Source organism: Pelecanus crispus, chromosome 8 (genome assembly GCF_030463565.1).
Source record: "Pelecanus crispus isolate bPelCri1 chromosome 8, bPelCri1.pri, whole genome shotgun sequence".
Classification (NCBI taxonomy): domain Eukaryota; kingdom Metazoa; phylum Chordata; class Aves; order Pelecaniformes; family Pelecanidae; genus Pelecanus; species Pelecanus crispus.
Window position 1 is genome coordinate 28,057,949 of NC_134650.1, and position 10,305 is coordinate 28,068,253.

The following is a 10,305-nucleotide window of genomic DNA, read 5'->3' on the forward strand; positions in this document are numbered from 1 at the left end:
GTTGACGCCAGCCAGCAGCTACGTACCCACCGACCCGCTTGCTCACCAGCACCCGCCAGTAGGATAGGGGAGAGAATAGGAAGAACAAAGGCAAGGAAACTTGATGGTCAAGATAAAGGCAGTTTAGTACGTGAAGGAAAGAGGGTAAAAAAACCTGCTGCTGCAAATGCAATCACTTACCACCTCCCACAAGCAGACCGATGTGCAACCAGTCTCCAAGCAATAGCCACCTTGGAAGACACCCTCGTACATGCACGCACTTCTTCCTCTACCCCGTTTTCTTTCGCTGACTATGACATGATATGGCATGAAATATCCCTTTGCTTAGTTTGGGTCAGCTGTTCTGGGCATCTCCCCTCCAAACTTCCTTCCTCCCCATCTGGTTGCAGAGAGGGCAGAGTGGGAGAAAAAAAGCCTCGATACTGTGCACACACTATTCAGCAACAGCCAAAATACTGGTGTGTTACCAACGCTGTTTGAGCCACAAATCCAAAACACAGGACTATATGGGCTGCTATGAAGAATGTTAACTGCATCGCAGCCAGACCCAGTAAAGGGGTATGCTGATTTTATGTATGTTTTTACACCCAGATCTTATTTACTGTATATTTAATCATAGAATCATAGAATCGTTTAGGTTGGAAAAGACCTTTAAGATCATCCAGTCCAACCATTAACCCACCCTACCAAGTCTACTCTAAGCCAATCAAGGGTAGACTAGACTAAACCATGTCCCGAAGTGCCACATCTACCCGTTTTTTGAACACAAAAGACCCTCCACTTTCTACAGATTTTGTCCTCAGTTTTTATGCATTTCTCTTTAATCAAGCAGATGAAGAGTCTTTTTCTTAAGCAAGGTTGATGACTGTAAAAGGGCTGGACATTCTTGGTGATGCAAGCTAACTGTCTTGCTTTACTGAATCAATTGTTTGAGGATGGATAGATTTTATGTCAGTTCCAGATGGAATTTTGCCTTCTGCTGAATTGCTGCAGTTAAGCCACACATTTCCCTCCAGCAGTACACTGTTGTCATTGTTACTATGTGAGAAAACCATGATGAGGGATATGGAAAGGAAGGTTTATAGCATAATTTTAGAATGCAACAGAAATGGCACTGCAGCAGCTAGTGAATATGTAAATACTCAGTAATCTTGTCACTTTCCTGTGTTTTGCTACTTGAAATTCTTGGTTTATTTTTTTATTCTACCAATTTTACACTCTTAATTACAGAGAAAAAAGATGTTACTTCAGTTAATTGGCAGGGTGCCTAAGAAGAAAAACACCCTAGGATATCAACAGAACAGTCTTAAACATTATCTGTTTAAAAAACTGAGTGGAAGACACTTTTTGTATTAACTTTTATTGTTTGTTTCCCTTAAAGGAAGTGAGGCAGCATTCTTGACAACTAACTTTTGTTAGTCAGATGCATGTTGTGTAATTTAGCATTGAGGTGGCTATTCTTCTGATTTATCTTCAATTTCCTATGCAGGTGCAGTCACACGAAACATGCAGCTGCTCTGTTACTGTGTTTTAACAGAGATAGACACAAATGAAGAAAAGAAGTTAGAAATCAAATCCAACTAAAATTTCAAAGCCACTACAAGAAACAGGAGGGAGGATAAAGCAATTATGACAACAAAAGGGAAGAGATGGAACTGGAAAAAATGGGAAAACTGTTTCCAGTGGTGTTTCAGAAACACTGAAAATGTACTTACTTGCAGTTGGATTCCGACATGAGTTGTGCCCTTGTGTCACCCTCCTAAACTGTGGCATATTTTCAGGGCATGTTTTCATTGGATAATGATTACCTACTCATTGCAGGCACACAAGCTATGTGTCAATACTGTTCCTTCTTCAGAATTGGTATTAAAATGGTAAGAGCTAATGGATCAAATTAGATTTCTGCAGAACCAGGTGGTGAAGTAATGCATTTTTAAGTTAGACTGAAAACCACTTTGACTCAAAAGACCACGTCATTCCAGCTTAATTCTGATGGATGTTTGCATGAAGTGATTTGCTGTGCTATCTCAGTTCTTACCCGGAAGGCTGCTGGTCACAACAAACTACCTAATTTGTCATTATTAGCAGAAGAATGAATAAAGTTGTTCTACATTATTTAAAGACTGAGCCAACCTTTCTCCCTTAAAGAGTAGTATTTTATTCCGTACGCTATGTGGAAATGTGGTATCTGACTGTGGCAACGATGTAATCAACAAAGGACCTTGGCACTAAAGATTTGATTAACATTTGATGATTCTTTCCTGTGAGCTTGTTAGTAGTTGGGTCAACTTGTGACAGGCTTTATGAAACTTCCAAAATTAAAATGTTGAGTTTGAAGCTTGTAAGCATTTGCTTCTGAACTGTTGCAGTGAACACCCATTAACAGTGTTACCTCAGCAGTCAGAAAATTCCCTTTGTAAGTTTCAGTGCCCTTCACTAGAAAATGACCATCCAAAAAACTCACAGAACAAACCACTTCCTTTTTTTTTTTCCTATCGCAGAAGTAAAGTTCTGTGGCAGCAACTATATCTTGAAAGCTAAGTAGCAGGAGAGAAAATGGAAATAAAGCCAGAAATAAAAAGTAGCATTGCAATACAGACCAATGCTAATTAGTAGTATTTGTAATTCCAAAGCTGTAATCCTAACATGAGGACACTTCAATACTGAATTTTGGTGCAGCAAAAGGTAACACAAAGCCAGCCTGTTTGGCTACCTGAAATTTTTATCTTAGTTCAGAATGCTTACCTCAGTTGCCGAGTTTGTCCACATGTGCATTTTTTTGTGTGTTGAACTAAATCTTGTAATCACAAGAATATGGTTGAAGCAATGCACGCTTCAAATACTGCACCACATTTGCATCAGCCACTTGAATAATACTGAGAGTATTTGGATTCTTGTACTGACTCCCTGACCAAGGTTATCTTAAAAAGCTACAGATAACAGCAAGTTAGGTGGTGACAACTAACATAAACTGGAGTCTTGGCCTACCTTTGTGAAGCAGCATTGGGACTTAAGATAGTTAAATTCTAGCTGGGGAACCTTGTGCACAGTTGGCACATAAAACATGTAGAGTCTTCTTAGTGTTTATTGAAAATTAGCATTTAGCTATTATAATACAGTTCTTTATAGTCTTTCACATGATTAGAATTAATTCAGTATCTAAGTTGAGACATCTGTCCAGTGGGCAATATAGCTTTAACAGGCTAGGGTTGTGGCATAGGTTATATTAACCTAGATATAGGCCATATTAACCTTTCTGTAAAAACAAGGGAAAAAAAAATTTGTCCCCATTACCTTGACATCACCAGCCAGAACTGACCTAAAGTCACTCCTGCAACCTACAGCTCATGACTGACACAGATCTAACATCCTATTAGCTATTTTTTTTTACAGACTCAGGTAGGAGAGTGCTGAAATACTTTGTATGTCCAAACAGGTAAGATTAAATTGTTTTAAAGATGAATATAAGTTAAAATGCTGACATGGCTTCAGCTGTACCAACTCCTATGATCTCTAAATGAGTAAAGAAAACTTAAGTCAAAAATTCTTTATTTACAATTTAAATGCACATATATTGTTCTACTCCAGTAGTAAAATTACTGGAGAGAGATCCAGCAATAAAATGCACAGGTCAAGGCATTCCATATGCTCAAGCACTTGTAAAGAAGGTAACTTGAAACTTAGGAACAAATACAGTAGACAGAGTGCCTTTTTCCAGGACTCCCACTTGCCATCATGGCAGACACATTGATCTTCTTGGGAAACCCGACACATTAGTCATGACAAGAAGAGCTGCTGCCAACAGTACCTCCATATATAATGTGGAGGTACTGTGGGTACAGGTACAAATGCTTGGGTGTGCAGCTTTAAAAAAAAAAAAAAAAAAAAGTTCCTTCAGAACCTCAGCATTACAGAACAGTCAGAAAAAGTATTTTAAAGCATATAGTATCTTTTGCTTGGAACGAAAATTTGTATTGTCAAGTTGCATATTCACACCCATCTGTTTACTACCTACCAGCTGAAGTTAGCTGCTCAGATAGCAACAGCTCAGATAGTAAAACGTTTTAGCATTTACTGGAATCCCAATCTAGTCTAATACTCAAGCCTAGTCAGTAAGCATTAGGGTGAACATGCTAGTCACCAACAGTTTCAGAAGGCTCGACAGGCAAAAATTTAGCTTAAAGCTCATCCATGTGAAGACTGGTTTCCTACTGTCCCAATGAGCGCAACTTTTACCGGAAAGTGGTTTTCCAGGGTTTGGGGTTTTTTTTGTTGTTGTTTTTTTTTTTTTTTTCCTTTCACTTAAACATTTTTACAAATACCCATCAGCAGCTGTCTGGATTTTCAGTTCTACTGCAGTGGTAGAATTTCATCTTCAGTATGCATTTCATCTTCAAAAAAGGGCTGTTTAGTCAGAATCCAAATCCTGGATCTCATCATATCCAAATTCCTGTAGAACCTCCTGTCGGTATTTGTTCCATGTTCTTCTCCTGTAACATTGGTCCTCGTCACTGAAGCTCTCTTCAGACTCTAAAGAAAGAACATCAATACTTTTAGATTATCCCTTCTTTTTAGTTAGGTTAATCAGACTATTTTAAGCTTCTTGAGTAACTAACAAATACAAAGTCTGAACAGCTTCTATATTAGGTGAGGTTTGAATTGTGCTTGGAGTGCACTGGGATGGGGAGTTAGGAAAGCAGAGGCAGTGTTTCACAAGCACATGGAACCAAGTCATCTATCCCTTCTCAAAAGAAGCAATCCTTTGCAAGTGCAGCAACCTGAAATGAAGTTCTTAATTTTGACTTTGCAAAAACACTAGGAACCCTTGTAGTTCCAAGAAAGACGATCCTTCTATAAGCAGATTTAACCCATTATAAGAGCGGAACACTACCCCAGCAGTGCTCAGTTAGTTGCTTTTATAGAAAGACAGCATGTAAAAATAGATGGGATTTATATGTGCACAGCATGAAAGCAAACAATATTTATGACAGGCATACCTTTTTCTCCATCACCATCTTCCTCAGGTAAGAATTCATCTTCATCAGGATAATCATTACGCCAGTTATTTTCATCATTTTCATCATCTTCATCTTCATATATTTCCCCTGGAACATGATCATCATCTACCTGCATGTCAACACAAAACATTAACATTCACTATAAATACAGGCACTTGGCATCGGTTTTTCATCCACCTACACAATACTGTACAAATCATAAAGAGCGAAGAGATACTTATGTACTGCAAGCCTAAGTTATTCAACAGCTGCACAAAGCACACTGTAGAGAAATCTGTGTTGTCACTATATTTACCATAGCACAGCAATCCGCTTTAGGTGAAAAACCAGTTAAGCCATGCATTTAAGTGTTCCAGTTCAGCATTTAAATGCCAAGGTTAATGTCTAAATTAATCCTTCACTTCATCAGTACTGTAACAGATCAAGGAAAAGAAAAAGCAGCTTCAGGTTCCTGATAGGCAAGTCTATTGATCACAGTATCTATACAATGAAAGACTAAAGCTTACATTAACTTCCTAACTCCACAGTCACTGAAGGACAATTCTATTAGAAGAAAATATCTCATATTAAGATTGAAGTCAAGTCCTCAAGTCCTCAAATACTGAAAAAGTTGTGTGTGTCCCCTTGCTCCTTTTTCTACCCAACTGTATTTACAGCTAGATTTTAATCGCTGTCTCCTAGTCACAAATGAGACGTGAATTGCTTGTTTACATTTGTGTGCCAAAATTTATTTGGCAATTTGAAGCCAGACAAATTCTTCCAAGTACATGAGCACTATCCCTTCAGTTTTTGTTGTCATATCATAATTTGAATCAACAGTAACCTGGAGGAACACAGGACTGGCAGTTACAAAAAGTCGAATACAGAAGTCACTGAGCACACGTGTAGTATCTCAAAGGATCTTTCTTGGCATGGCAACTTCTAATGCTAGGACTTCAAGCACATTTATTTGTTACCTTCTATTTAAGAAAGATCTGTTTTCCCACATCCTTACCAGTTCATATTCTTCTCTGAAGGGCTGTACAGAAAGGATATTTTGGATCCAACCAGGGGCTGATGTTTCCATGTAGTAGATGTCATAAACATACTCATCTTCTTTCTCACGGTGCTCTTTTTTACCATCTTCAGAAACATTTAAACGCTCACGGATCATCTCTACTGCATTGCAAAGAATGACATCTGGATCAGTCTTCTGCTGAGAAAAAACAGAAGATAAAAAGTGCGTATTTCCACTGAAGCCACACACACAAAGTTAGTTACAGCCAACAGTTTTCTTTGTAGATGGTAGCCAACAGCTAGCTAAGGATGACATTCTGAAATCTTAGGCCGAAACACTTGCCCATTGGAACGCTGATATTTGGAACATTAGCAACCTAGAACAGAAAAACACCAAAGAATTTTCCAATTAACTTAGTACAGCCAGCCATACCTTGTTTCAGATAATAGGATAAAACTTCTGGAACAAATTAATTATAAACTACTGAAGGGGATATGACTAATCCCATAGAACTGTTCCTCTGTTTCTGATGACATGTTGGTTGAAATGGCAAGTTTTAAGACAGCCTGTGCTTCAGAGAGCATTACACTTCCAACACGGCAGGAAAAGACGTGCATACAGTAGCACTGATAACATGCAAGCAGATTACAGTATACAAAGTGTGCAGGAGAAACAATGAAAATATGACAGATTAACAGAAAAAGGCTGACAGGCCCTACGGATATTCTTCCTATTTCTTTTATTTCCTTCAACATTAACACAGAAGAAACTTCTTCATGCTTTCTCCTTCCTAATAAATTATTTGCAATGTATTTACTTTAGTGACCTGCACTTGAAGGCCTACACAGGCAGGCTTTTGCTGCCAATTTTTCTCTGCTAGAGCTTTTCAGAATATCTTTCCCAATTCACAGCGGTGTCTCCTGAACTACACAAGTAATTCTGAGGAAAAGCTACAGGCCAGCCTTTCATTCGCTTGTAAATACTTACAGAATGAAAAAGAAAGCTTACTTCTTGCTTTCAACACTTTGCTAGCTCAGTTTCATGTCTCTTTCTAATCAGCAGAGCAATAGAGAACAGTTAACTAGCAGATCTCAAATGTGTGTTTGAACTACATGCTTAATAGAAAGCAAGAGTTCGTACTAAGTTTGATGGCAAAGCCCTGAAATAACCTGTAAGAAACACTGAAGGATGACAGCTGGTTGGGCTCGTCCTCACCTGAGTATCTTCTTTAACATTAAGCGTTTAATTTTTCCTCGAGCTGTGATGGGCTGCATAAATAAAGCATCCATGTGTACTTACAGCAGAGGATCTACTAAACAAAGCATACACAGCCCTCTTACCTTCTTTTCCATACGGTTAAGAGTCTCTTTAATACAAAATCTTCAAAACACTCTGTATGCAGGGCAACCCTATACAGAAGGCAGAGCTTCTTCATACTTAAAATCATTCTAGATACTGAGCAAATATTCCTCCAACTGAAAACATAAACTTAACTCATAATACCAATGAAAACACGATGTAGAGGCTTAAGCAGCCTGTCAGACACCTGGAATTCTGCTAAAAACAAAATATACAATAAGACCATATATTGCAATTCTGAGAAGGGGAGGCTCAAAAGTATCTTTTCCTTTAGTGAATCTTGCCTACAAGTGACATTCCTAGACATCTGAGCGGATGAGAAGACATTGAATTACATTTTTTCTTTTCTAGGTAGAGAAGTTAATCAAAAACCTCAGAGATCCAGCTGACAGATGAATGTGAGAATTTGTACATCAGAACAGGGTACAGAAAACACAGGGTGGTACAAATCCTTCCTGTAGCAGCCAACTCCACACGGCTGTCTCTCTCAACATTAGTGCGCTTAAGGTTCCTCATGAAAGTTACTCCCTGTACAATATTCCAACTTGCAAATACCTAGTTAAAGCTCCTATTAAATAGTGGAATACTTACAATGCAAAAACCTTCCACAGCAGTCAGTTTGCCCACATGTACCAGTCAACAGTGTAAAGCCAACAGCGCAAAGTACTTCAAGTACCCTAAATTCGTTTGCTGACCTGTGGGTTTGCAGCAGTTACACTGGAGTCTCCCACCACCTCCTCTTCTTGTTCAATATCAAACAACTGGAACTTCCCACAGCAGTCCAAACTCTTATCAACAGCACCGCTCTCCTTTTGTGAAGCGCCTTCCACTGCTTCAGAGTCTGATCTGTCACCATCAATGGATGCCTCGCCATTTGTGAGAGGTGCAACTGTTTCAGTACAGTTTGGTCGATGGCTGGCTATTACACGGTAACGGTTTTCCTTCCTTTTCACTTGCTTGGAGGAACGGAGTTCCTGAATGATTCGTTGAGTGCTTCCTAAAGAGGGTCGCAGACTTTGAGCTGCTTTGTCTCGAGTGATCACTTCCTGAACGTATTTCTGAACTGGTTCATTCTAGGTAGAGGAACAAAACGAAGGAGGAATATAATGACACCACCAACATAGTAAGTCATACTCCTTCCTAAAAGTAATGAATAACTACTGTTAATGGTACTTCGTATTTGAGGACTGCTGTACCAATGTTCCTAACAACATTCAAGTACTGTTTGTACTGCTACTACTGCTTTAAGCAACACGATTATCATAGTATTCTCTTGATGTGGAGAAAGAAGTATAAGATACTCGTAAATTGTAAGACTGTTTCAATTTGATTTTTAAACAGTATACTTTGTGGTAGAGAATAACCCTCCAAACAAAAACATGTGCCTTTGGAAGACTGTGATGGTCCTAAATTTAAGGCGTGATAACCTTTACAGTCTCCTATAAAGACCAGTTGCCAAGAAAGACCAGTTTTATTCGCTATAAGGCTGTACAGTGGATGAAAGTTGTTAGCCTTGTAGGGCTGAGCTTCAACACCTCAAACAGCAGAAATTCAGGCTTCATTTATTGACTGTTCTTTACGGAAAGGGTGGTCAAGAATTGGAACAGGCTGCCCAGAGAGGTGGTGGAGTCACCATCCCTGGAAGCGTTCAAAAAACGGGTAGATGTGGCACTTCGGGACACGGTTTAGTGTAGTCTACCCTTGATTGGTTTAAAGTGGACTTGGTAGTGTAGGTACTTCACCAACACAGGCCGGCATCTCGCACCCAGCCGCTCCTCTCCAGGCTACCAGCGAGAACTTCGCACCCACAAAGCATCCCGAAAGACCCGCGTGGAGCAGCACGCTAAACCTGGAGAAAGCCTGCTGCTTTCAAAAGAGCCTCAGAGAACAACGAAACGCCCCGGCTGCATCCAACCGCCCCCGCCCGCCTGAGCCGCGGCCCCGGCCTGCACCGGCCCCGGCCTGCAGCGGCAGGGCCGCCATACCTTGGAGGACACGGTCGCCACCAGCTTGAAGAGGCTCCTCTCCACCGGCTGGCCGTCGCCGCCGCAATCCGTGCGCAGCCGCTTGCAGGCGAGGAGCAGCGCCTCGGCCGGCTCCGTCCCGCCGCGCTTCCGCTTGACGCGCAGCACCGCCGCCCGCTCCATGGCGCCCGCCCGCCACGACGGGAAGGGGCGGGCGGGGCCGCCGGCTCCCCGCGCTAACCCCGCGCCGCGCGGTGCATGCCGGGGAGGTGGTGGTGCGCGCGCGCTGGCGAGGCGGCCTGAGGGGTAGGCGGCGGCGGCCGTGGATGTGGCTCGGGGCCTGGAGGGGTCGGTGAGGCCGCGGTTTCTCGGGGCCGCTGCGCTGTTTTCGGGGAGGCGATGGCGAAGAACGTTCTCGCCGTCTCCCGCCGCGGCTCTTTGCTCAGGTGGGGGGCGGCCTGGGCCTCGCTCTCTTGGCGGCCGGGCCCGTCCCAGGGTGAGCCCGCCCCCGGCAGCGCTGCTGCCGCCCGGGCGCGGGGAGCGCCGGGCAGGTGCTTCGCTCCGGCCTCGGCCTCCCCGCCGCGGCCCGGGGCCCCAGCCCGGGAGGGCGCGGCGGCCGCCGGCCCTCTGGGCTCCGCCGCTGCCCAGAGTTTACAGGTTCCTTCCTCAGGCGGGGTGTGGGGACCCCCTAGAGAGGGTGGCTGGTCTCTCCCGGCCCGACGTGCTTCGCCTTGGGGGGAGGTGTTTTTCCTTGAGAATTTACTGGCGGTTTTTTGGGTTTTTTTTTGTGCCGAGTTCATGAGCAGGACTGGGTGACAGATTTGAGCTTAAAACATCCTTATAGAAAAAGTGCAAGGTAGTCACCAGTGCTTCTGGCCAAGGCAAGTGTAATAGGGAAAGTACATGCATGTATCTAGAGCTAAAGTGATGTCTGTTATTTTCACTGGCAGTTTTGTGGTTTTTTTTT

The 10,305-nt window shown here is 42.3% G+C and overlaps 2 protein-coding genes across 3 annotated transcripts in view; one reads left to right on the forward strand and one right to left on the reverse strand.

Moving 5' to 3' along the window:
- Nucleotides 1-1,728, forward strand: part of SLC7A6 (solute carrier family 7 member 6) — a 30,387-nt gene extending 28,659 nt beyond the window's left edge. Inside the window, exon 9 of the mRNA XM_009488397.2 lies at nucleotides 1,490-1,728. Within this exon, the coding sequence (XP_009486672.1) occupies nucleotides 1,490-1,584 (95 nt within the window). The 3' untranslated portion in view covers nucleotides 1,585-1,728. The remainder of the gene's footprint in view (nucleotides 1-1,489) is intronic.
- Nucleotides 1,729-3,572: 1,844 nt separating this feature from the next.
- On the reverse strand, nucleotides 3,573-9,521 carry SLC7A6OS (solute carrier family 7 member 6 opposite strand). Of its 2 annotated transcripts, none has more exons than XM_075715416.1 (5): nucleotides 9,360-9,521; nucleotides 8,070-8,447; nucleotides 6,013-6,210; nucleotides 4,998-5,127; nucleotides 3,573-4,530 (listed from the first exon to the last, which is right to left on the reverse strand). In XM_075715416.1, the coding sequence occupies exons 1-5, from the start codon at nucleotides 9,519-9,521 to the stop codon at nucleotides 4,409-4,411; spliced, it is 990 nt and encodes a 329-aa protein (XP_075571531.1). In that variant the 3' UTR covers nucleotides 3,573-4,408. The 2 variants fall into 2 exon arrangements, with proteins under 2 accessions (XP_075571531.1, XP_075571530.1); XM_075715415.1 differs by having other exon boundaries at nucleotides 6,013-6,213.
- Between the last annotated feature and the right edge of the window lie 784 nt (nucleotides 9,522-10,305).

What these genes read in the sequence shown, in the direction of transcription:
- SLC7A6OS (XM_075715415.1), bottom strand. Translation starts at nt 9,521, where the DNA reads ATGGAGCGGGCGGCGGTGCTGCGCGTCAAGCGGAAGCGCGGCGGGACG. An exon ending in TGGCGACCGTGTCCTCCAAG is followed by an intron (nt 8,448 to 9,359) that starts GTATGGCGGCCC and finishes TCCTCTACCTAG; the next exon opens with AATGAACCAGTTCAGAAATA. An exon ending in TCAGAGAAGAATATGAACTG is followed by an intron (nt 5,128 to 6,012) that starts GTAAGGATGTGG and finishes GTTGACATGCAG; the next exon opens with GTAGATGATGATCATGTTCC.